Raw genomic sequence first — 27,719 nt, 5'->3', positions numbered from 1 at the left:
AAACTTTTTGGTTTTTGATATCTATAATAGTGACATGCCAGCCTGTTCTGGGTTGGGGTGTTACATGTTGTATACATAATCACACGTTTAAAAAAATAAGGAATGACACGTGTCTCAATCTCCTGCTAGCGCGTACGCATCACACGATAAACACTATTTTCTAAAAAAGATAAAACACCTATTGATGAGCATCGTGAATAACTTGTAAAATTAATACAAGCAACCTTTATGAAAGAGTTTACTAAACTGCACTCAATAAACAAGACAAAAATAATTCAAGGAATTTATTATCATACAGAAAAACGTTATATAAAATTAATAAAGACCGCAAATGATAAAATTTACTAAGCATCTCCATCTATTTCTTCGGAAATACGAGGAACATCCAAGGTTGTCTTGATCATCATGCTTTGGATGAAAGCTATCATCTGCCAATAAACAAATTTCAAGTTCTTTAATCTTTCATAACAAACACTGTTTAAGCTTATAGCACAAAAATGGCAAAATTCAACTTGTTTAGTTAGTTATGAGTGCATTGATTTTAGTTATATTTTATTTCTAACGGGTGAGATAAAATAAAATAAAATAAAATGTAGAGTTAACTGCCATTTTCGTCCCTGTGGTTTGGTGGAAAATGTCACTTCAGTCCAAAAAACAAATTTATGCCAGTTCCATCCTTAACATTTTTGAAACATGTCACTTCAGTCCAAAAAGATAACGCCTTGCACCAGTTCCGTCCTCAACGTTTTTAACAGCGCGTTATCTTTTTGGACTGAAGTGGCACGTTTCAAAAATGTTGAGGACGGAACTGGCGCAAATTTGTTTTTTGGACTGAAGTGGCATTTTCCACTAAAACACAGGGACGAAAATGACAGTTAACTCTAAAATCTAAAGAAACTATAGGTCTAGTAGATTTAAAGTTTCTGACGGTTCATTACACATGTGCACATACTACAAAATTCACCTTTTTGTCATGTCAATGGTATATAAAGTAGGGATGTCAATGGCCCGGTTCAGCCTTGACGGGATTTCAGGGCCGACAGGCTGAATGGTTCGGTTTTTGTAGTTTTAAAATAGTTCATTATGTAATTGACACATAAATTGCTTCCTAAGAAAATTCTGATTAAATTTATGTTTAACACATAAATTATTTCTTTAAAATATATATTTCGGCCCGACCAGTTTGAACCCGTACTAAAATTTACTAGTTTTGCACCTTGTTTGCCACATTGTTAAGATACAAAAGTTTATATGATGGTGATACGAGAATCAAGACCGTACCATAGTAAAGGTGACACACAAAAGACTAAATCCGGGAAACCGAAATGGAGGATGATCAGACAAGAATAAAGCTGCATGAAAAAAAAAAGAAAAAAAAAAGTTTAAAGATCACATTTAAAAATTAAATCATGAAGAATAGTTTTGAATTTTTTTGACCTGTTAGAGGACTGAAAATCAATGGGGAGATAATACATGCCAATGAAGATAGGCCTGTAATGCACCCTTGTGCCTTGCCCTACAAGATACATAAAAGATGCTACAATTTATTTGCAAGTGATAGAATGACAAAACCCGGAGGTCAAATTTGCGTGCAGGTAAAAACGGATCAGTCAAGCAGCCTAGGGTGTAAACGAGCTGTGTTTGTGAGCTGCTCGAGATTTGCTCGCTAAAAGCTCGAATCAAGCCGAGCTTAAATGAGCTCGAGCCTACATATAAGCTCGTCTAATAAAGGAGTCCGAGCTTAAGCTTCACTTATTGAGTTCACGTAAGCTCGCGGACCTAAACGAGCATATTATCTGTATAATTTTAATTGATATATTAAACCTATATTTACATAAGAATTATTAGTGTATATAAAGCTATGATAAAAGTGACTAAATGATATACATTATGTAACATATGTATGAGTATATTCATAAATATAAAAACTATAAATATAAATGTATACAAACAAATTAATAAAATAACCGATTAACAATGAACGAGCCGATCTCGAGCTCAGGCTCTCGTACAAACCCCTGAGACCGCTCCCAACACTTGCCCATTATTTTAATTGGTAAATAATTAATGTATGAAATGTGATTAACAAAAGCTACATTGTTATTTTAAACAATATGTGTTCTCTATATTTAACGATTCAAGGTGTTGTACGCAATTAAAATGATCGCTAGGTGATTTTTGATCCGTTTAACCCTCTTGAACCGATTTAATTTTTTCTTATTTTTTTTATATATTACCTATTTTCCTCATTATATGTAAAATACAGCATGAATTGGCATGTTTTTATATAAATTAGTTAAAACTGCGACCAAAATACCATTTCAACAAAATGTAACAACCTAAGTAAGATTGAGATATGTGACCATTACCTGCTCGGTAGGGCCCACTTGTTTGGATACAATGCTCCGTAACTGAAACAAACCAGATACCGTTTAAATTAAGGTAAACTGTCAACTAAAGAGTGTGTGCAATTAGGGCTGCAAACGAACCAAACGTTTTCGGCGGGAAGTTCGTCTGTGTCCGTTTGTTTATTAAACAAACGAACACGAATAAGAAATTTCGTTCGTTTAGTTAAATGAACAAACATGAACAGAGGTCGTGTTCGTTCGTTTATGTTCGTGAACGTTCGGCAACGTGGATCCGTTTGTGTTCGATAGTTCATTAGTGTTTTTAGTTTTTATATCTATTTAAATGCTTCAAAATTCCGACAAATTAAATATCTAATAAGTATTAGTGTATTATATATTCTATTAATTAAACGAATGTTTGTGTTCTTTTGTTTCCATTTGTGTTCATGAACATTAATTTGTGGTGTTTTTGTTCGTTTCCTAAAATTAACAAACAAACACAAACGAACACGAACAAGTTCATTTCCTTAACAAACGAACACGAACATAAAATCTCGTTCGATAAGTGTTCGTGAACGGTTCGCGAACACATATATTTCTTAACCGAACGAACACGAAGGTCTTGTTCGTGTTCGTTCGGTTCGTTTGCAGCCCTATGTGCAATGGTCCAAAACAGGACCAGACCGAAACCAAACCAAAAGCAAACTTTTGGAAATACTGGACCGTAACTAAACGAGTTTCGGTTTGGTTTTTTCCGGTTTAAACAGTTTGTACCGAGTTTTGCACACCCCTAGAACAAAAAGATAATAATGTAGATATGAACTGACACTGGGTCCTGCAACTTCAGACAGAATCTGCAACGCTGATGCAAGATAAACAACCTGTTTCAAACAAAATTGTTAACAAAAAAAATGTTGTAGAAAAGGTATTATTATTATTATTGCTTGATATTTGAGCGTAAGCGTGTACCCAACGACTCCAAGCAACAGCAAAAAGAAAAATCTGCATTTCAATCCAAATAATATGTTAGGAAAGCTTCTTATTAATTCATTCTACATATGATGAGCATTTTTTTAAACCGGTTTTATATGATGAGAACCCGAACCAGGTTTAAAACCGGCTTGGGCAAAATAACCGGTTGTAACCAGTATTTTTTTTTTTACAACCGGTTCGGTTTTTTAACCGGTTACAAAGATCGCGAATATGAACCCGGTCTACAACCGCCAGGTCGGGTTGAGCCCGAACCGGTTATCAAAAAAACGATTCCAATTTTTTTCGATTTCAAATCTAAAACCGGTTTTTTTGTACATGTCACGCTCCAATGTTTTTTGATCCCAAAAGCTGATGCGCGATGCATGATGCATGCGCATCATGTATGAGAAGCATGTGTTATTAAAAAATGCCAAGTAATTATTTGTGGATAATATTATAACTTCTTAACTTTTAAACACCTTTTAAACACTAAAATATAAGATATTCTTATTATATTTGGTCAGATTTATTCGATAATGGTCTACTTTGTTCATATACTCAAACTCATTGCTCTATCAATGATAAGATTTGTTCAAACGATTTGAAAAACTCAGACCCATTGCAATCCATGGTCTAATTTGTTCAGATACTGGTCAACTACATAAGGAAGCGTAGCTTGAGACCGCATTAGACATTTAGACCGCATCACAAGCGCATCATGAAATAGCATCGTACTACGTATCAACCGCAATGATGCGTTTCCATCCCCACATTAAGCGCATCGTGCATCATGCGTAACTAATGCGCGCATTTATGAACCAAGAGTTGCAACTTTTTTTATTTTGAAGTGTTTTTCGTTATCCATGTTAAAATAAAAAACAACAAACGAAAAACAACGGCTTTTTGAAGGCTAATGGAAGTTAAAAATGTGATAGATTGCGTACATGGATACAGTTAAAAGCAAGCCCGATCGCAAGAGTCTTTTCTTCATTGATCACCCTAGCCAACATGGGCAAGAGAATCATCTGCATGTTTGCAATATAATGTAATGTTTATATTTACATTTTACAAATTATAACATTAAGAAGAATTGATAACATAATCATGAGACAGGTGTGGAGGGGTTACCTGAGATATGATGCCACCAATCCCTTGTATGATCATCAAGTCAGCAAACTGGTCTTTGTTAAAATGGAATTCGGCCTTTAAATAGTACTACAAAATGCAAACAAATTCAACGAACGAATGAAGTTAACAGAAAAAATGAATGAAGTTAACCTAGTGGACTAAAATGGCAACGGTGAAACCTTTTTGGACCCACAGGTGAAAAATGAAACTTTTGGACTAAACTGACAAATCGCCCGAACCACAGGGACTAAAATGGCATTTAACTCTTAGAGTAAAGTACACGGATTGTCCTTATGGTTTATCAAAATTTTAGATTTGGCCCCTTGCTTTTCAGAGTACACGATGGTCCTGGTGGTTTGTACTTTGTAACGCATTTAGTCCCCAACTTTGCCAAAAGTACATGGATGGTGTCTGTGGTTGGTACTTTGTAACGCATTTAATCCCTAACTTCGACCTGCTAAAACCTTTAGATTTGTTAGCTGGTGACTAAATGTGTTACAAAGTGCAAACCACGGGGACCATCTGTGTACTTTTGGAAAGCAAGGGACAAAATTCATAGCTTTGATAAAACACAGGGACCATCCGTGTACTTTACTTTTATCTTTATATTGTGTAAAATCGACTAATTATTATAACATTCTTGTAATCAATTTGATCTCCCGTTTGGATCAGGGGTTCGTATAATTACTTATACTTATGGCTCGCCCACAAAGGTGTGGTTTCGATAGCAATTAGGGACAATGTCGGTTCGAATAGTACTAAACTAATAGTTGTTTATTAGAGCGAAAGAGCGAATAAAGTACCAATAATGCAGACAATAGGCCAAGATCACCAAGCGTGCTGACGAATGCCACAATAGCTGCTTGTGAAAATGTCCAGCTGAAAATAACATTCAAACACTTTTTGTGGATCTAGAAACATTTAAGTATGCTTGATTTTAACCAAAAAGAATGCTTTAATCATCTTATTAACCAAAAAGCACAGCCCTTATCATCTTATTACGTCAATTGTTTTAGTTAAAATATGTTTTATTATAAGTTGCCGTGTCTAAATATTTTTTTACTATTTTTTTTATAAAGAGCGCGCATACAAACTGTTAAAACGAGGAAATACCTGCTCCTCAACATCGAAATGGACTCTTGCAGAAACAGAATCAAACGAACAGATCGCGGATTATCAATATTCCTCTTCTCAAGAAGACATTCATTCACTGTTTCTTCATTTGAAGTAACAGCAGCAGCAATCACCGTCGCTGCCATGTTAGATTCCGGCAGAAAAACTATCATGTAGATTGCAGAAGCGAGTGCACAAGCTGCAGATACCTGAAATCATCAAAATAAATAAATAAATAAATAGTGAAAGTGTAAAATACAATATTCGTTAACGTACAATATGAAATTACGCATGTTATAAAACTCAAAACCCTAATCACTCACGCATAAACAAAACCAAAATCACACATGTTGAAAAATCATAACCATGCGTGATTATGGTTTTTCAACATGCATGATTTATGGTTTTTCAATATGCGTGATTAGGGTTTTCAGTTTTATAACATGCGTAATTTCATATCGTACCATCACACGTTAAAGAATATTGTACGTTAACCTTCCTCTAAATAAATAAAGGAATTTAGAAACATGTCGTTGTTGGAGTAATTTATTTAAGAGGAAATGAGGAAGAGTGTTTGATTGATTACTTGGAAGATAGAAGCTGTGGAAGGAAGGAAGCGAGAGAGAAGGTTGCCGGAGACAAAAGAGCATGATATGACGCCGGAGAGAATTCCGAACGCCGCCGACCGCCGTTGCTCCGCCACATTATCCGCCTTACGGAGTCAACAAATCAATTAGCCGGTATTGAAATTGAAAACCATAAAAATGAATACCGGTAATGATACTGATATTCGGTTGGTATCAGTTTGATTCAGTTGGATACCGGTTATTAGTAATACATGTTAATCCTTACTTTTCGATACCAAAAACACTTTAATTTTAATAAAACTTATATTGGAATGATACAAAATAAATCATATCATAAAGAGATGAAAAAGAAAAATGAAGGCGTTATAGCATTTGCATCCTATTCCATGTCCCCATCCCTATAATTTAACTAAAAATCATCATTTCCTAAATTTATCTCTCATTGTCTAAAACCTCTTACATCCCATTTCCCATATAAAAAACTATGGAGAATCACTTTAGTTTTCTCTAAAATATAAGGATATAATATGGGATGGGATGAAGTGGTTTTTAAGTATTTTTCTTTAATTTTAAGGATGAGGGTATCAAAATCTTTAAATAAGTATATTTGATATTATAAGTTTCATCTGATATATAGTATCATAACATGTTATACTGTTATATCTTACCAAATAAGCAAGAGAAAGACTGAAGACAGTCTCTTCACACACCATTGAGGTGAGAGTATTGAGCACAAAGTATGCATAGAAGTAGCCCTTTTCCCTGCTATATGCCAATATACCTGTTTCCATCATCATGTTAGTATTTGTACATCATGATTTTACCTACTTGTATCTTTGAATATAACATTTAGTTTACTTGGAGCCCATTAGGTTAACTTGATATTGTGGGTCTAAATGAGCCAAGTAGCTCGTGAGCTACTTACTTAAATAAACTTATAAACTCGAGCTTAGATTCGAATCATTTCGCAAACCTAGACAAGCCTAATATTTATATGACTTTTATTTTGCATATTAAACATATATTTACCAAATGGTTATTAATTATGTAAAACATTATAACAAAAAGAACTAAATAATATATATAGTTGTTATAAATAAAAACTGTAACTATAAATATATAAAAAATAGTAATATGCATATATAAATATAAGATCATTAAGTATATAATATAAACAAATTGTGTTTGAGCTTGAAAATACTCACAAGCCGAGCTCGAGGTTTAAAAATAAAATCTAAACGAGCTGCTCAAGTTCAAGCTCTCTTAACATAAACATGCCGGGCTCAAATTTAAACGAGTACAAAGTCGATTCGGTTCACTTACATCCCATCCTTCTAAAATGATTTCACTAAAATGATTATAAAAGGTTTATTATAAAGTTACAAGTGCTTGCAGGAAAACAAATACTATCAAATCTTTATAAAAAAGCTAAAATCAAAGTTACATTTTTAAGAAAAAGATCTTAAAATATAAAATCGTTAAAATAGTTAACAATGAATAAAGTTGATAAAAAAGGGAAAGAAAAAGAAATACTAGTTTTATAAACAAAAATCTATCAAATTTAGGGAAAATTGTATAAACATTACATACAAACATAATGATAATGAAAAAAATTGTTTTTAGTTAGAACTTAAAAGAGTACTACTGAAGAGCATAAAGAGATAATTTTTTTTCACAAATATGAGCATCTTATGGGAATTATAAACTATACTTTTATAATTCTATTATGTATTATGTATTAAGTTAATCATTATGGGTCAAATTATGAAACGGGTCAACCGAATGATATAACTGCCATGCCAAATGGTTTGACGGTTAATAGATAGTCCCGACGGTTAAGTTTAAGGCTATATATAATACACATATTTGCATGGCCGTTCCAACGTTTTTGTAGACCCTAAGCGAACTACGAAGTGGAGGCCCTTTTGCACAACATACAGAGATTAATAGAAAAATTAGCTCCTAAAGTTAATCTACGTTTAGTAATTAGCCCTAATTTTGCCCATAAATTCTCCTCCAATCCCAACAGACCCGATGCCACGAGTGATTACCGTTAGTGATAGCCGATAACCTAGAAAATCGAAAAAGCAGGTTGCGATAGGAGGTAGGAGGTAGGAACAATGACTGCGGCTCAATTTTAGGGATTTTTGAAGCTGATTCACGGAATTCGGATGAGGTCGAGTGGTAGATGGTTGCTACATACTACAGTTATTTATGTGGTTTAATTTTGAAACTAGGCCTTGAATGTGGGCATTTTTTTCCTAAACAATTTTTATCTGTGTAACTTTATTAAAAAACATAGCTTCGTTTTGCTTTTTATTTGAGCCTGATACATATATAATATATAAAACTTTACTAAAAATTGGAGACCCTTGATTTTTGGTGGCCCTAGGCCCGTGCCTAGATTGGTAAGCCTAACGGGTCGGCCCTGCATATTTGTAAACAGATTCTGTACTTTTTGGTTGTTACCATATTTCCGATCAATACAAAGACTCTTATTTAGAATTTCTGTCCTGCATATGATTGTATACTGATGTATGATTCTTGATTCTTGTGTTCGAATTTGTTCGTTAATTATCCATTATATATCTAATTAAGTTGTATTACACTATGTTGGGATTCAAATGACATTGCAGCGGAATTAGACTTAGTGTTCGGATTGGTGTTCATGGTATACAAGAATGAATTGTATGCAGAATAGGAAATGAGAGGACAACAAGAGAGAATGATGGACAATTCGAATGAGAATTCAGAATGTCTTGGTACCGGACATAACTGCCGGTAAATACATATATATATATATATGAAGATGTTTGGCGGTTAATAATGGCGGGAACAACCGTCGTTTAAAACGATGTTAACCTTCAACCGTCACATCTTTATAGTTATAAGTTGTATTACATATCGAATATATAAGTAACAAACCAATTACGAACATAACAAAGTTTATATATCTAACACATCCCCCTAAACTTGATTATGCTTAGAAGCATGCATGAGAACACTCCGATTAGCTTCTTCCATGGCCTTCATAGCTTGCTTGAAATCGAACTGACGGCGTTTCTTCTGCAGTTTCTTCGCTCCTTCCCAGTCGTTTCCTGCAAACAAGGCATAGTGATGAATTGCTTCTTCGTCTTGAACATCTCCGTCACTCTTTCTTCTTTCATGACGGGAATCCGATGGACCATCATCATGTTCAACCATCTTCGTATCGATCACTCTTCCTTGCACTGTTTTGAACTTATAATAATAGACTAGGACATCGAGATATATCGCGTACATAATCCTCATGAACTCACCATCATCATATTCATATCTTTTGCTACTACAGCCCAAAGGTTATTGTCGGTAACATTTCAGTATCCACCATCTCGTTTAACCACCATGTAGAGATCGAGCAAATCAACCTTCCTGTTATCAGTTGTATATGGAGGAATGGGTCGGGTAGAGATTCCAAGTTTAATGTTTTTGAACCATTTTAACATTTCTTCAAACTTGATCTCTAATTCGTGTTTATATTTAAACACGAATTCCCCATCATCCATCATATCTAACAGTGATTTGCAATGAGAGAACTCATGAAATTCCATGGCATGTATGATCATTAAACTCTAATTGGGTTCTTGTGAAGATAAATTTAGATCTTCAAAGTATGAATTGAGATAATTCTCTTTGTATTCATCGTTTATTGCACTTTGATCGATCACTCTCTGTTTTTCCTTCATACCAATTTCTTCTTCTTTGGTTAATCCGGTTATATCGTTCACCGTGTTTGTAATCGGTGTAGAAAACATAGGATAAATCTTACATGTATCGCCAGATTTCTTAACCTTATACCCTTGTAATATTAATTGATCCACGCTTAACACATTACGATCAAGTTCCGATGTATAGAATACACTTTGTATACGTAGTGTTTCATTCCCTGATTTAACCTCTACGGCCCCTACACCCCGAATAAACAGGAAATTGTCTTCCCCTGTTCTCGTTTCTACCCCAATTAAGTGTTTAATCCATTTAAACACATTAAGATTTCCGCAAAATGATGAGTAAAAATATTACTTACGTAGCATATGTCACCCCATTGTCCGCCTTCTGTTCCGGTAACAATCAGTTCTTGACGGTGACCAATTTCATTATTCTGTTTCTGTATTCCTGTGTTGATCGCTTGTCTGATCAACTGAGTGGCTCATCGTTTTCTTTCGCTTTGCAGGAGGAGATCCGGTGTCCGGGTTCGTGACAATAGTAACACAATCTAACATGTGAAACTTTCTTCTGCCTTTCATGTTTTTCATCGGAACAATGTTGGCATGGCATCATCGACGATGTCGGACGAATTTCTTCTTCCTTTTTGAACGTGGCTCTGATACCACTATGTTGAGTTTCAGAGTTCGTCGCAACGAAAATTATACTCATATCTCTCACATAATCACTCGAATCAGATTGCATATTCATGTTTGTATATGATGATAAAAACAGAGTATGCAAATTGATAAGAAACAGTGGACAATTGATAATAATAGGAATTGTCTTGGTAGTCTCCATTGTTACATGAGGTCTACTATATATACCTTATCATGATGAATGGTTATTAACGGTTATGTTTGGCAGGACTAACTGTCGTTGACAGTTTAATGATTCTGGCTATAACCAACATACCGTTACATGTTTATAAGTTCTACAAAGTAAACATAATTATCCTGATTACACTTAATACATAATAAATATAACGAAATTAAGTTTAATATTCCAATACACTCCCCTAAACTTATTTCAGTTTTAGAGAGTGCTTGAAAACACTTTTGTTGGCCTCTTCCACAGTTTGTTCTTCATTCTCCTGTACATCTCCATCACTTCTGCTTCTTCCGGGCATAGTGTCTCGCTGTTTGTTCCATTCCGGTTCTATTAATGATAAACTTAGATTCTTGAAATAAGTATTCAATTAATCTTCCTTATATTCTTCATGTACTGGGCCTTCATCAATCACTATTCTTCTTTCCCTTTCACCTAACTCCTCTTCTCTTGTTAATCCGATGACAACATTCCTCGTATTTGAAGTAGGAATACTAAACATTGGATATATTTGACATTTTCCACCATTTACTTTGACGGTATGGTATCAGAGCCACGTTCAAAAAGGAAGAAGAAATTCGTCCGACATCGTCGATGATGCCATGCCAACATTGTTCCGATGAAAGACATGAAAGGCAGAAGAAATTTCACATGTTAGATTGTGTTACTATTGTCACGAACCCGAACACCGGATCTACTCCTACAAAGCAAAAGAAAACGACGAGGCCACTCAGTTGATCAGACAAGCGATCAACACAGGAATACAGAAACAGAATGATGAAGTTGGTCACCGTCAAGAACTGAATGTTACCAGAACAGAAGGCGGACAATGGGGTGACATATGGTATGTAAGTAATGTTTTTACTCATCATTTTGTCGGAAATCTTAATGTGTTTAAATGGATTAAACACTTAATTGGGGTAGAAACGAGAACAGGGGAAGACAATTTCCTGTTTATTCGGGGTGTAGGGGCCGTAGAGGTTAAATCAGGGAATGAAACACTACGTATACAAAGTGTATTCTATACACCGGAACTTGATCGTAGTGTGTTAAGCATGGATCAATTAGTATTACAAGGGTATAAGGTTAAGAAATCTGGCGATACATGTAAGATTTATCCTATGTTTTCTACACCGATTACAAACACAGTGAACGATATAACCGGATTAACCAAAGAAGAAGAAATTGGTATGAAGGAAAAACAGAGAGTGGTCGATCAAAGTGTAATAAACAATGAATACAAAGAGAATTATCTCAATTCATACTTTGAAGATCTAAATTTATCTTCACAAGAACCCGATTGGAGTTTAATGATCATACATGCCATGGAATTTCATGAGTTCTCTCATTGCAAATAATTGTTAGATATGATGGAAGATGGGGAATTCGTGTTTAAATATAAACACGAATTAGAGATCAAGTTTGAAGAAATGTTAAAATGGTTCATAAACATTAAACTTGGAATCTCTACCCGACCCATTCCTCCATATACAACTGATAACAGGAAGGTTGATTTGCTCGATCTCTACATGGTGGTTAAACGAGATGGTGGATACAGAAATGTTACCGACAATAACCTTTGGGCCGTAGTAGCAAAAGATATGGGTTATGAATATGATGATGGTGAGTTCATGAGGATTATGTACGCGATGTATCTCGATGTCCTAGTCTATTATTATAAGTTCAAAACAGTGCAAGGAAGAGTGATCGATAAGGAGATGGTTGAACATGATGAAGGTCCATCGGATTCCCGTCATGAAAGAAGAAAGAGCGACGGAGATGTTCAAGACGAAGAAGCAATTCATCACTATGCCTTGTTTGCAGGAAACGACTGGGAAGGAGCGAAGAAACTGCAGAAGAAACGCCGTCGGTTTGATTTCAAGCAAGCTATGAAGGTCATGGAAGAAGCTAATCGGAGTGTTCTCATGCATGCTTCTAAGCATAATCAAGTTTAGGGGGATGTGTTAGATATATAAACTTATGTTCGTAATTAGTTTCTTACTTATATATTCGATATGTAATACAACTTATAACTATAAGGATGTGACGGTTGAAGGTTAACATCGTTTTAAACGACGGTTGTTCCCGCCATTATTAACCGCCAAACATCTTCATATATATATATATATATATATATATATATATATATATGTATTTACCGGCAGTTATGTCCGGTACCAAGACATTCTGAATTCTCATTCGAATTGTCCATCATTCTCTCTTGTTGTTCTCTCATTTCCTATTCTGCATACAATTCATTCTTGTATACCATGAACACCAATCCGAAAACTAAGGAAGAAGAAATTCTTGATTTACTTTGACGGTATGGTATCAGAGCCACTGATGAGTGTATTTATTGGGTTGGTAATCTCTTATTTGATACAAAAACTACAAATTTGTGGGTTTTGATTTAGTTTAAACAAGTTCAGTCGGTTTCAGAATGAATCCACGAACGTGTTTAGCTGATAGAGTGGTGTATGGGTCGACCTAACGGGTGCACAAATTGATCTGTTTAATTGTATACTTACTCTTTTTTAATGTGTGTTATATCATTACTTAAAACATGTTTTTTAATGCTAACGTTTATAAATAAAAGAGATATAAGCATAGTTAGTTAAAATATAATTATTTGACACGTTTATTTTGTATTTTATAAAATTAAAACTTAATATAAAAGAAATGGGTACGTATCAACAACAAAAACTTGTGTCGTTTTTGGGTTTATGAGTTTGGCTTGATTTTCATGTCTGGGTTAGTGTCAAGTTTTTTGGTTGTGTTAGTTCGACCTGGCAACTCTGAACACAGACCATTTAACACCTTGTGTATCCATACCAAATTCAGATTTAACTCTATAATCATGAAGTACATTCATGAATTGATATGTACACAAGACACATTAGCAACCCAAATTCACGTTCACATTCATGACTTCCATGTTTATAGGATAAGGACGACTTTAAGGGGTAAGTAGTTAATATGACACGTCCCACCACCCGACCCGTGAAGACCCACTCTACGGATATATACTGACCATCTCAAATCGGTCTCTATCATGTATTCACTTTATATTTACAAATAGTCATAAATGTTTTGATTATGTAAAAGTTTTACTTGGCGAATTCATGTTAGAATTTTTTGAAGAATATGTTCATGTATGTTGATTAACTAGTGGAATGCCCCGCCGCGTTGCGGGGTGCTAAACCTAATATTTCTCAGTTTGATAGCAGGTACGCTTTTGTTTCAGTTAGTTAATTGTACACAGTATTCATAAGTCATAACACAATCTCAATAAAATAACCTGGAGACGTAGATAAAACACCATCATCAAAGGAAAAAAAAACATTTACAAGCTTTAGGAACTATAAATAAGGTCGAGTAGTAGGATAAACTAAGTTAAGGAAAAAAACTGGGTAAGGTTAAGGGATATTAAATTTAATATATTAAGCAAAAAAAACAAAAAGGCAAAACTTTGCCCTTCCCAAGTTTCAAACCCGGGTCACTTAATTAGGTTTATCTTAAATCAACCATTCCACCACACACCATTTTAATAATAAGTTTTTCTTTCAACTATATATATACTCACATTAAAAACGAAGCAACTAAAAAAATAATAAAGGACTTAATGGATGCCACATGACAATAGTTTGCCGTCTTTTTCACCAATAACAATGGTTTACTATTCTCGACCATTTTAAAACATTACATTTTATTACTAACAATAAATTATTACATTTATCAACTCGTGCAATACACGAAATTATAACCTAATCAACCACTCTAGCACATGCTATTTTAATACATGAGTTTGCTTTCAATTGTCTAAAATATATTAAGTTAAAGTACGTAATAAAAAAAAGAAAAAAAGGAACGCATGCCATCTTTTTTAACCAATGGTTGGTTGTTACTGTTTCCCAACATGGAAAAATGTATTTGCAGGTTAATGTAATATAATGGGAGTTAATATTCACACATCGCTCTCTCCTCTATCTCTCTCTATACATACATAGATATATATAGAGAGTGAGATAGAGAGAAAAAAAGATGTGAGAATAAGATGTATGAGTGTGAAAATAGTAAAAGATATTATATTACCTTATATTTGTAGGTTAATCTATTATACTACTATATAGTTAGTTTTTTTTTTTTTTAAATTAATATATCTTCTAAATTTTAATAAAATAACCACCTAAAAGTAGATGATACATTTACCTGTTGGGAAAATAGCAAATATCAAAGGGAAAGTGAGAAGCAGTTTCCTTCCATAGAGATCAGAAAGTTTTCCAATTAGAGGCATCATAACAAGGCTTCCAATCCCTATAATCTGATGATCATCATAAATTCAAAATTGAACTTGTTATTACTTACTATCAATATTATCATCAATTCAACCATCTATTGAAAGTGTTAGAATATGAAAATCAACTATGGCAGATTATATCATATGTTTTTTCTCTAAATACAAAGTATTTCAATAAGAGGATACACTACTTATGATTTAAGAAATTATAATTTTATATTTTCATTTTTCCATATTAATTAAATAAGCTATATTTAGAGACACGAACATTTAGCACACCTAATAATTAGAAGACGAATCAGGGCTTTAATCCGGGTTTGAAACCTGACAGGAACGAGGGTTTACGGATTTCATCCGGTTCCCGCATATTAGGGGGGGCACGGTCTCATGGCTGTCGAGGAGTCGACCTTAAACATAGCTTCGAGCAGGATGAGTTTACACGTGAGATTCTTTGATGTTTAAAAGATATATCTATTGTTTAGCATTTAGATGAACCATGATCTGTCACATTTTTCTTCTCACTTGTTGCAGTAACATTCGTAAAGGACCCTATATACAAGTACAAACTCACATTTATATCCCACTTTTGGTACAACTCTTTCAATAACATGAAATATATCTTCTTATGACTAAATTTAGTTGGTGAATGAAATTCTTTAATAAATGCATGCTGTTGATCAGATGTCATGTCTTTTTGTGAGAAAATATTATATGTTAACATGCCTAGTTTGAAAATAATTGGATATCACGAATTCAAGTCAGCACAAAAAAACAAATAAACAAAAAAGAAGAAGTTACACCTATGCTTGAGTTTAAACCTTTTGTGTTACATCTAATAAACAAAAAATAAGAAGTTACACCTATGCTTGAGTTTAAACCTTTTGTGTTACATCTTCGTTAGTGGTGTCTCTGAGAATTCATATACCATGTTCGAGTTTGAAAAAATGTGTCATTACATAATGTTTTATTATTATTATTATTATTATTATTATTATTATTATTATTATTATTTTTTAAATCAAATTAGTATTGGGCCGACTAAACCTAATGTCAATTGCCTAACTTCTAAATCATAAAATTGATTTCTAAATTGGCCTATATTGGAATTGGTATGGGTATACTATTTAAAAAAAATTAACACATATATATCGGATTTAAAAAAACACTTGCCCCTCGAAATCACTGTACAGTGGTCCTCCCCGCACACCATAAAGGCCACCCATGATCTTCGTCTCACACTCTCACTTGCATTCTAGACTTTAATTCTAAATCATAATATAATACAATACCTCATAATATAATACAATACTATATTCTAAGGTGCAAGTCTCTAATACAGTCGAAAAAGCATGAGTCGTTTAACCTTTTAAAAGAAACTACGAAAAGCTTGTGTTGAAAATGTGTAGTAAACTTTTGTTGGAAAAAGTTTACCACAAAATATTCTGCAATGAAACCATTTATGTCGAAAGCAGCCATTAACGACAGTTTTCTACACATTTCCGACGAATATTGCCTCAAAATTCCATCAACTTTAACAGATGATCTTGAATAAAAAATGTGGTATGAACTTAAATGACATGTTTATATTTTTAAGATTTGTTCTAAATTCTTTTGGGGCAGAAAAAATATCATTTTTTTTTATTTAGTACTAGAAGAAACAAAACACCAATGATAATGTAAGTATGATGAGATTGTACCGTTTGTTGAACGCCGGTGAGGTAAATAGCCAAGGAGCACTCATCTTCTCCGGGACAAAGTGCCGCCATGCAGACGTCGGTTATCGCCGGAACCACCATGTAATGGGATAAATTGAACAGGAAAACCGTCAAGAAAAGGTGGCTCAGCCCCCATGACATGGTGCCTGTCTCCGCCATGATCACGGTGGTGGTGGTGGAAGAGTGGTAAAGCAAAGAATGAACGGTTTCTGTAGATGTTATGAAATGTTTTATGTTATAGATATAAATAACTACTTTTGTGATTCAAAGGTTTACCTAGAGAGAGAACAAATTTGATAATTTTGACCTCATATAATTTATTAGATATGGACAAAGTTTTTTAAATAAAACAATTTATTACAATAGGTAGAGAATATATGATTTATTTAAAACTAGGTTTTGCCCGCCCGCGTTGCGGGGCATTAAGCCGAATATTTCTTTCTCATAGCATGTACGTCTGTGTTTTAGTTACTTGTACATACTACTCATAACACGATCTCAAAAAAAATTACATTGAGTAAACAAAGTAAAACAAGATACTACCATACTTTTGCTAAAAAAAACTAAAACGATGGAAAAATTACCGCTTGGCATGACAAATAAAAATTAAATTGAGCCAACCAATTAAAACAAAACACTACCATAATCTTCTAAAAAAATATTAAAACGAATTTTACATTGGGGCAGAATCGTAAAAAAACACAAAAAGAATCATGTCAAAAAGTAAATCAACTTAAGTTTATATTAACACGTAAATAAAAATAAAGACGTAACTCGATAAAAAAGTATTTAGAAAGTTAAGTGGTTGTAAGAGTCATTGCTGAAAATTAAAGAGTAAAAGTAAAAAGAAAAATAAAACCACAAAAAGAAAAGAAAAAAAGAAAAGGAAAAAAAATGACAACACCACTGTAGCAAAGTGGTGTTGTCATTTGATATATATAATAATTAGTGGGTAAATAAAAAATAAGTAAATCATGAACATGACGATAAAAAAACCACGTTGTAACAGTGTATTCGAAAGTCATGTAAAGGTTACGCCGTTTTATGTGAAATCCAAGTTTTTTTGTACAAAATTTACACCAGAACGTATATAAATATAAGCATGACAGTCGCGCATTACAGCGGGTCGCTTTAAACGTAGATAAAAAACATGCCGCAATGGTGTATTTAGAGATGAGCGTCAGATAGCTTAAAAAATCGAACGATATAAAAAATGTTCAAAATGACCGGTCTAATTAAAAACAACATTACAAAATTCATGTTGAAATGTAAACAAAAATAATTCACGTGGAGCGTTAATATAAAAACGAAACCCATATAAAAATCACGTAACAAAAAGTTCGTTAAAAACTCAAAATAATAATTTTTGTTAAAGTTTAGCAGTTATAGTGTAAAATGGTTAAAGAAAAAGGAAAAATATCAACTGGTAAAATGAATTAAGTTAACCCAGTGGACTAAAACGACAACGCTAAAACCTTTTTAGACTTGCTGAAAAAAAAAATGAAACATTTGAACTAAATTGACAAAATAGTCCAAATCACAAGGACTTAAATGACAGTTTAATTTAAAAAAAAAGAAAAAAGAAGTCACAAAAAGAGAAAATAAATATTAATGTAGCTAAGGTGTTTGGAATTGTTATGTACAATCATTACATTACATTACATTAATTAACTATATTAATTAAAATAATTTACATTTACATTTACATTTACAACATAAACATTTAGAAGCTTTGGAGAAATCAACTGGGGTAGCCCAGTTGGCTACCGACACCCACCTCTTCCTAGAGATATCGGGTTTGATTTTTGGGAGTGGCATATGTCGTCTAGGGTAAGAACTCGGCATGGGGAAGTCACCGTGGAGCTAGCTTGGTCGGGTAGCGGCTCCCAGAGTGAGATCACTCCGGCGGTTGGGAGGGCCGTGCACTACCCCCCCAAGCTTTGGAGAATAGTGCCTGACACCTCCATTGGACCAACCAGTTTATTATTTTATACCCATTTTAGAATTACGTTTTTGTCCCCAGTTTAAAATTATGTTTTTCCCCAAAGTTTAAAATATAATTATCCTTTTGCCCCCAGGTCAAAGTTACGATTTTGCACTCGGTTCAAAAATTACGATTTTACCCTCAGTCAAAATTACGTTTTTGCCCCAGTTCAAAACAAAATTATGTTTTTCCCCTATCTAAAAATTACGATTTTACACTGGTTTATTAATTTATACCCACTTTAAGATTACGTTTTTGCTCCCAGTTGAAAATTACATTTTTGCCTCCAGTTTAAAATAAAATTATGTTTTTGCCCTCAGCTCAAAATTACGATTTTGCCCTTAGTTCAAAATTATGATTTTACCCTCAATTTAAAATTTTGTTTTTGCCCCCAGTTCAAAATAAAAATATGGTTTCCCCCTAGCTGAAAATTACGATTTTACCCTCACCCCAGTTCAAAATAAAATTATGACTTTGCCTCTAGCTTAAAATTACGATTGTGCCCTCTATTCAAAAATACGATTTGCCCCTGTTTAAAAAATTATGATATCACCATCAGTTCAAAATTATATATTTGCCCCAATTCAAAATAAAATTATGCTTTTGCCCCCAACTCAAAGTTACGATTTTGCCCTCAGTTCAAAATAAAATTATGCTTTTGCCTCCAGCTTAAAATTACGATTGTGCACTTAGTTCAAATTTATATTGCGATATTACCCCAACTTCAAAATTACGAACTTGCCTCTGCGCAAATTTACAAATTTGCCCCTGGTTCAAATTTACAGTATTGCCATCACTTTTGCTTTTAGCAAATTGTGATTTTTCCTGAGTCAAAAAATACAACTTTGGTCTTAGTTAAAAAATTACAGTAATACCATTGTTTTAGTTTTTTATAGAACAACTATAAAAGTGTTTTCTTTTAATTGGTTGACTCAATTTAATTGATTTTCGTGTCAAGTAGCTGTCTAACACTCGCTCATTAGTCCTTACAAATTACTATTTTGCCCCGAGCTCAAAATTACGGTCTTGTCATCGTTTTTGTTTTTCTTTCTAGCAAAACTATAGTACTGTTTTTTTAATTGGTTGAGAATTATCCAGCCATCGTGTAGGTCCACTCGGAGGATCAAGTTAACCTACTTCCTTGTTCTATGACACACCCGCAAGTGCGGAATCCAAGCGGGTATGTAAACCAAGCCAAAGAACACAAACACACAAGAAAGGATTCAAAGTTTCAAGCTCAAAGTATATATTCAGTAGAGTTTTAGTACAAAGATATTACAAGATAAAGCTCTCACTCTACTGATGTGCTTTCTTACATCTGTTGTGTGTTACAAGTTTTATTTATAACGAAAGACATCTGCAACCCAACGAAGAATGAGCTGGGCCCAAACACACGAAAATGTAATAATACAATCTGGGTGATTGCAGACAGATTAACCAAATCTGCTCATTTCTTACCTACGAAGGAAACTTTCAATATGGAACAGTTAGCCAAGTTATATGTGAATGAAATAGTTTCATTATATGGAATTCCTTTATCTATTGTGTCTGATAGAGATAGTCGTTTTACATCTCATTTTTGGACAAGTTTCCAAAAAGCAATCGGAACCAGGTTAAATCTAAGCACATCTTATCATCCTCAAACGGATGGACAAAGTGAAAGAACAATTCAGACAATGGAAGATATGCTTAGTGCCTGTGTAATTGATTTCAGAGAAAATTAGGACGATCATTTACCATTAATAGAATTTTCCTACAATAACAACTATCATACCAGCATAAATGCTGCACCGTTTGAAGCACTTTATGGACGGAAGTGCCGAACTCCAATCTGTTGGGCGGAAATTGGTATAAAAGCAATTATCTGGACCAGAGAGTGTAAGAAACAACGGACAAAATTATTCAAGTCGAAGAAAGACTAAAAGCAGCCCGAGATCATCAAAAAGTTATGCAGATAACAGACAAAAACTATTGGAATTTCAAGTTGGAGATAAGGTATTGTTAAAAGTTTTTCCATGGAAAGGAGTAGTTTTTTTTTGGGAAACGAGGGAAAACCCCCGGGCAATCCTTTTATTAATGATGTTCAAAACGAGAATACAAACAAAGAGCAATTGGCCAAGATGACGGAAAAGAATAGGACCAGTAAGAGGAAATGGCAGTAATACATGATGTATTTCATGTGTGTAACCTCAAGAAGTGTTAGCGGACGAATCAATAGTGATACCTCTTCAGGACATAGAGGTAAATGAGAAGCTTAAGTTTGTAGAAAAACCCATTCAGATTGAAGATAGAAAGATCAAGAATCTCAAGCACAGGAGATTAGTTCTGGTCAAAGTGAAATGGGACTCAAAGAGAGGACCATAATACACTTGGGAGCTCGAGTCAGAAATGCAACAGAAATATCCACACCTGTTCCAGTAGATATCGAGGACGAGATTTAAAACAAGGTGGGGAGGATATAACAACCCTCGAAAAACACCCTAAACGCCCTAAATATACCCTGTATATACATAAACGAACCTGAATAACCTTAATTTTAATAAAAATCAAATAAAACAAAATATATGGGTTGCTCGCGGGTCACGACCAAGATCACCAGGAGAGTCGCGGGGCGTGACCGAGTGTCACCTGGCGGCCTCTCAGCGTGCCACGTGGCACGACACACGGCGAAGCTATACTCGTGACTAACCTGACCTAAGCCCTAGCCTAGGTCTCTCGCGGGGAGCACAACCCAGACCCCAGTGGGTCGCGGGGCACGAGGGAACAAGAATTCAGCCTATAAAAGGGGCCTTCGGCCTCAGTTGCAGATCGTTCAATTCTTTTATTTTCTACGTCCCTATAATAGCTAAACGCTGCTCGATATAATACCCCTAAACACGAAGCTATGCCTCATTGTAAGTATTCTAACCTCCGATCACTAACTCGTTACCCTACACGATTGATCTAGAGCTCCGTAACGCATGTCGAGGCTCTGCCTGACTAAGTTCATTGGAGTTCTGTCTCGTGTTGTATGGATAATGTGATTTGGGTTATCTTACTAACACGTGTGCGTTGTTTATTTTTAATAGATAATAATCAGGAACACCAACAGGAAGCTATAGAAATACCTAAGTCAACAATGTGAGTCATTATCTTTTTCTACCAAACTGTTTTACAAAACCTCAAATGTTTTCAGTTATACTTACAGTGATTGAGTCTATGTATTCTACAATTGCTGCCGATATGTGGGGTTTTGTATACACTATTAGTAATCCGTTACTATTGGACAATGAGTTAGCCAATGAGTAACATGTCCACAGTCATGGAATGCCAACATGACAAATACGGAATGAGTATATTGGTAGATATAAACATTGTAATCGCTCTCAATACTGTAAAGTTATAAAAGCTTGTTTTGATTAAACTGGGATGCACTCGCCAGTATTTCTTGCTGATAAAATCTTTTTAAAACGCGTTTCAGGTCACTTAATGTAAAGCTAATAGAAACCAGCCGTGGAGCACTGAAAGCTTAAAGAAGTGGCTATAAAAGTTACCTAAATAAAAAGGAGTTTATGTTTTCAATAATTAGGGTTTATCCCTATAAATGTATTATCAATGGAAAATGGGTTTTATCCCATTTATTTATTATAAAAGTTTGGTGTTTTGAAACTCTGAGATTTATTTTCTAACTACGGTCCTGATTTTTTAAATTCCGTTGTCAAATTAATAAACACCGATACCACTAGCTCTGCGTTCCCGCGGCTCCCGCTCTCAGGGTAGGGGTCGGGGGCTGCGACAATCGGGTTGAGGTGGCCGGCTTCCTCTCCCTTTCATCGGTCTCTCTCTCTCTATCCTGCTTCTCTCTCTCTCTCTGATGCGATGCCGTTCGCACACTCTCTCTCTAGATATGTATGTATGAGTTTGGGGGTATGAGTAAAGAAAGTAATGTGTCTATAGATTTCAAAGAAACACCAATTAAGCAGAAGGTACAACATTCATTTGCATAAAAAAGAAACAAAGCTAATGGTACAACCTCTATTGCACATAAATTATATAATTATATAATGTTAGTAAAAATAGTGTAAGGATTAAAAAAAACATCTATACATGGCCAACTGAATTTTTAGGAGCTCAATACAGAAAATAAAACTAAGGCCTTTTTGTAAAAGAAAAAAAAACTTCTATATTGCTTTTAATCCTATGATTTATATATTACTTCTATGAATGAATGTATAATATCAACCAAATATTTCCTTTATTTCACTATCTCTTAGACATCCATCCAAATATAAAGTGAAAAGTTATCATGTATAAAGGACAATTAACGTTTAATGGTGCTTATCGTGTGAAGCGTATACGAGCATCTCAACTACACATCTAAGCATTGAATTGAACATGGTGGCACAATAATAATTAACTCGTCATAATTACGCATGTTATTGCGTAATTATGTATGGGTTGGGTAAAACCCTAATCACGCACATTATTTGCATAATTACATAGGTTATAAAAAAATCAGAACCTGCATGCCACCAAACATGAAACTTACGCATGTTAAACTCAAAATTATGGGTTGTTCCAAACCCTAATTACGCATGTTATATACATAAGGGTAGGCGGGGCGGTGGATCTTTAGCCCGTGATGAACATATTTAACACGTGAAAATAAGCAAAACACCACCGCCACCATCCACTATCACGTGTCGATTTTATTACGCGTGAAAATAATCACGCCGTGAAGAATGGTAGGTGTTGTTTGATTTGTTGGGTTGTGAGGGTTTATTGTTGGGTGTTGTGAGTGATGACCATTTCTACTAAAAAAGTTGTGAGTGATGTAATAATGGTTGATGACATGACGGAACATGATTGGATGTTGTGAGTGATGAGTGATCACCACCCCCACCCCTAAGGATACACGTTATAAAAAAATAAGGAATGACACGTGTCTCAATCTTTCTCGCGTACACATATTATATACATAATCACGCACGTTACAAAAAAACGAGGAATGACACGCGTCTCAATCTCCCTCACATACGCATCGTACGATAAACAGTATTGTATTTTACACTTTCACGTTATCATCTACATGCATCTATTAATTTTATTAAGTTCTTTTACCTATAGATAGTTTATTATGGGATCGATTTAAACCGTCCATATTTTTTTGCAATTTGGATGGATGAGGATAAGTGATTAAATATATTATGATTAACATGAAGTTATTTTGGAGTCCTATAAATTCTTGTTTCATGTTAAAAAAATATAAAAACCATAAATAAAGAGAGAGACTTTTCCCTAACCACTCAGATCCTCCTCCGTTCTCTCTCTCCTCTCCTCCCCTCCGTCGACCGTCGCAACGGTTTGACGGCGACGTTGCAGTTTCTTCATCATCCACATTCCGTTAACATCACTCAGATAGCCGGTAATTAAACCGTTATATATGTATATATATTTTGGATGATTATGTGCATTATGAGATATCACTATCTTAATTAGTTTCATATTTGTTGTTGTTGTTGTTGTTGTTTATGATTTTCTGATACATGAAATATCGGTTTGACAGTTCTTAACCTATAATATTATTGATCATGACCTTTTCTATATATATGTTTGAGAGGATTATATGCATGGATCGTTATTCATATATTACCTTATGTAACAATCTCATTTTGTGAATTAATATTTTATTATAGGGTGTAAAAAACAAAAACATCAATTCTAACACACGCTACAACAAATCGAGTAATCTACCCTATGGTAATGACTAGGGCGTTCAGCGAACAGTTCATGAACCGTTCAGCGGGAAGTTCGTCTATGTTCGTTCGTTTAATAAGCGAACGAACATGAACAAGAAATTTCGTTCGATTAGTTAAATGAACGAACATGAACAGAAGTCTCGTTCGTTCGATTGTGTTCGTGAACGTTCGGTAAGGTGTTCGTGAACATTCGTTGATTTGCATTCGTTTATGTTCGTATGTTTGTGTTTTAATTGAAGATCTTTCTACATTCTTATATTTTATTTGTACTTTTTATATTATTAAACTTTTATTTATTTTATTACCCTAACAATTAGACTAGCAAACCCACTTTCACCTTGTTTATGCATCATTTCACTTTCATTTCTCGTTATTTACATCGTTGAATACGATCGACCTCCGTTCCACAATGAGGGATTCAAGTTCGAGTGCTACTCTCTGGGCCATCTATCTTTATCCTTCGTCGCGTTCGTCAAATTTATTTGTGTTCGTGAACCGTTCGCGAACACGCTCATTTCCTTAATGAACGAACACGAACATAAAATCTTGTTCGGTAAGTGTTCATGAACCGTTCGTGAATTGTTCGTGTTCGTTTACAGCGCTAGTAATGACACAATTTTGGGTTGTGGCGACGACATGTGTTTTTGCCATAGATGTTATTCAGTATGGCGTCTATTTTCTCCTTATTTCCCCGCCTAACCTGTCCCATGACAACATGCCATCGCCATAGAGTGATAAAATATTTAGAAAGTCTATGGTGGGAACTCGTGTTGTCGCTACAGCCCTCATGGGCATAGACCCAAGTTCTTGTATTGTGTAACCTGAATACGATATGTTTAATCTATTTATTCATATAAACGTGTGAAGTGAGTTGGCGGGAAACAATCAAGTTGGTGGGATGTTAAAAATGGGTTAAACGGTTAGTGGGTCGACTTGTTTAACTAAACAGGACAACCCAATCATGATCAATCCAAACACATTTTTTTTTTTCTAAATGGGTTAGACACATCAACGTAAAACCTAATTGTTTTCATGTTGTGTCAGAAATTTGTCCCCTAGTATATGTTTTGATTGTGTTTTAAAGTTCTAGGTTTGTTCTATATAAATTAGGGATTTAAAAATGTTGAAATCTGACAAAGCTTTTTGAAATGTGTTTTTGGGCTCATCAGCTACTTTAACTCTTTAAGTATTGATTGAATTGTTCTTGGCAGGTCAAGATGCTGGGATATATGCTCAACCGACTGCTTGTGTATGGTTTGATCAAATACTCTTTTTATTTTGCGAAGAACTTTCGAGGGATGGTTAAAAATCACTTCACCGATTAGTAATAAAGAAATTACATAAATAACTCACTTAAAAATCGCGCATTACATGTTGTGCGCGTAATGTTCAATCAGTTTGTCACTACATGTTCGCTCACCCTTCTTTGCATACATGTGTAACAAAATGTTTAAAACGAACATTAATGAATATCTTTAGAGTTTAAACAATATGTTCGCTACACGAAGCAGCGAACATGCTTGCATGATGGAGTGTCATGCGGAGAGTGTTGGTAGCGAACTAGTAGTTAACTTCTAACTTGTTTAAGCCTCGTCTTAAGTATACTATCGCAATAATCGACTCATAGGTCTTTTTTCATAACTTTATGTTTTCAGAATTGTATATAACCGGTTCGAACTAAACATTTATGGAACTTTTCACTATATAATTAGTTTTAAACAAAGATAATGCATTAATTCAAGACTATTATTGTTCACTTGTAAAATCACAAAATAGTAACAGGTTTAATAATGAAACAATGAGTGGACTTAAATAAAATAGCCATAAAACTTGATTATTATCAAGTAACAATGTTACCTATTGTGTATAGGTTGCTGCTTGCATATCTTTATCCAGCTTATGAATGCTTCAAATCTATAGAGAAAAATAAACCAGATGTGGAACAACTTCGCTTTTGGTGCCAATACTGGTATAATTAGTATTTATAAGTGAATCCGATCACTACTAGAAAACTGACTTTCACTTACGTATTTTCAGGATAATTATTGCTGCAATGACCGTTTGGGATCCGTTTGGTGATGCTCTAATTGGATGGTAAGCTCATAACAATTTTTTTTTTTTTTTTTTCTGAAATGTAGTAAGCTCATAACAAATGATGATTGAAATTCTAAATTATATTGTTCTAACTTTGGTATGGTTTTTGTTCATAAACATTAATGTTCAAAATATAAGCATATATATTCCACGGCTGTTTATTTTGATAATTATATATTTTATCTTTTATGGTAATTATATCTTTGACATTTCAAGTAAGAAACCACAAATATTGATACTCAAAACAAAAATCAGATAATCTTTAGTTCATTTTCATATGCAATTACTCATGATGGATAATTTACTTATAACTTTGCATTTTTGTTTTCTATTGTTGTACTTTGAAGGCTCCCAATGTATAGTGAAACAAAGCTGGTTATTTGCGTATATCTCTGGTACCCCAAAACACAGGTAAGTTTTGAAACCCGACTGGTTAAACTGGTGGAACTACCTCCTGCCTTAGCCGCACGCCAGTTTTTGAGACCAGTTCGACTGGTTAAACTGGCAAACGGTCAAAGCAGTCGGGTTGACTACCGGTCCGGTTTATAAAACATTGGTTTTTCAAATAACCTATATGAGATAAATAATGGATTTTTATTTTTCACTTCATCTTTGCTTCGCTTTAATTATTTCAGGGAACAAAGTATATTTACGAGTCCTTTTTGAAACCATACATCTCAAAGCATGAACCCGAGATTGACCGTACCTTGTCCGAATTTAAAACCCGGGCTGGTGATTCGGCAGCTCTTTACTTCCAGAGAGTTTTAGCCTATGCTCAAACAAGGTCTTTTGATCTTCTACAAGTACTTATGTCACAATCTATACAAAGACCACCCCCTCAGGTAAGCTTCACTTGATAACTATTGATTATGTATATTCATTTGATAATTAGTCGAATCGAGTAGTGTACCGGGTTGAAAAGTTCTGGGTTGAAATGATCTGTTAGAAATAGGTTTGGTTGACACACAAACACTTTCTGCCCGCTTTTAATAGGAAAAAATATGACTAATTTTTTTTATTATTTTGTACAAAAGAATAAATAAAAGTTACATAGATACATGTCCAAATAAACCTTTTTTCCTCCACTTTATCTCATAAATAACTTGTATCACTCTTAACCATCATTCAAAAACGTATTTTTATATACATATTTTCATTTCATTGTATGTTG

The 27,719-nt window shown here is 34.3% G+C and overlaps 2 protein-coding genes across 2 annotated transcripts; one reads left to right on the top strand and one right to left on the bottom strand.

Annotated features, from left to right (window-relative positions):
• Positions 1-344: 344 nt before the first annotated feature.
• Positions 345-16,891, bottom strand: LOC110887541 (hippocampus abundant transcript 1 protein). The gene is made up of 14 exons (XM_035979361.1): positions 16,715-16,891; positions 14,930-15,041; positions 6,817-6,929; positions 6,148-6,273; positions 5,562-5,770; positions 5,252-5,327; positions 4,449-4,535; positions 4,265-4,345; positions 3,318-3,350; positions 3,176-3,229; positions 2,370-2,429; positions 1,438-1,516; positions 1,282-1,352; positions 345-428 (listed from the first exon to the last, which is right to left on the bottom strand). Exons 1-14 carry the CDS (start codon positions 16,889-16,891, stop codon positions 345-347), a joined length of 1,362 nt encoding a protein of 453 aa, XP_035835254.1.
• Positions 16,892-26,304: 9,413 nt separating this feature from the next.
• LOC110889186 (HVA22-like protein i) lies at positions 26,305-27,405 on the top strand. The gene is made up of 4 exons (XM_022136692.2): positions 26,305-26,423; positions 26,492-26,548; positions 26,896-26,959; positions 27,184-27,405. Exons 1-4 carry the CDS (start codon positions 26,305-26,307, stop codon positions 27,403-27,405), a joined length of 462 nt encoding a protein of 153 aa, XP_021992384.2.
• Positions 27,406-27,719: the final 314 nt, after the last annotated feature.

This window comes from Helianthus annuus, chromosome 11 (genome assembly GCF_002127325.2).
Source record: "Helianthus annuus cultivar XRQ/B chromosome 11, HanXRQr2.0-SUNRISE, whole genome shotgun sequence".
Lineage (NCBI taxonomy): Eukaryota > Viridiplantae > Streptophyta > Magnoliopsida > Asterales > Asteraceae > Helianthus > Helianthus annuus.
The sequence above is the reverse complement of the archived record's forward strand: the minus strand, read 5'-3'. Positions and strand labels throughout refer to the sequence as shown.

Coding starts and splice junctions, on each gene's coding strand:
- LOC110887541 (XM_035979361.1), bottom strand. CDS start 16,891: ATGGCGGAGACAGGCACCATGTCATGGGGGCTGAGCCACCTTTTCTTG. Junction 15,042..16,714: donor TCACCGGCGTTCAACAAACG/GTACAATCTCAT, acceptor GATGATCATCAG/ATTATAGGGATTGGAAGCCT. Junction 2,430..3,175: donor CTGAAGTTGCAGGACCCAGT/GTCAGTTCATAT, acceptor TTAATTTAAACG/GTATCTGGTTTGTTTCAGTT.
- LOC110889186 (XM_022136692.2), top strand. CDS start 26,305: ATGTTACCTATTGTGTATAGGTTGCTGCTTGCATATCTTTATCCAGCT. Junction 26,424..26,491: donor CGCTTTTGGTGCCAATACTG/GTATAATTAGTA, acceptor ACGTATTTTCAG/GATAATTATTGCTGCAATGA. Junction 26,960..27,183: donor TCTGGTACCCCAAAACACAG/GTAAGTTTTGAA, acceptor TAATTATTTCAG/GGAACAAAGTATATTTACGA.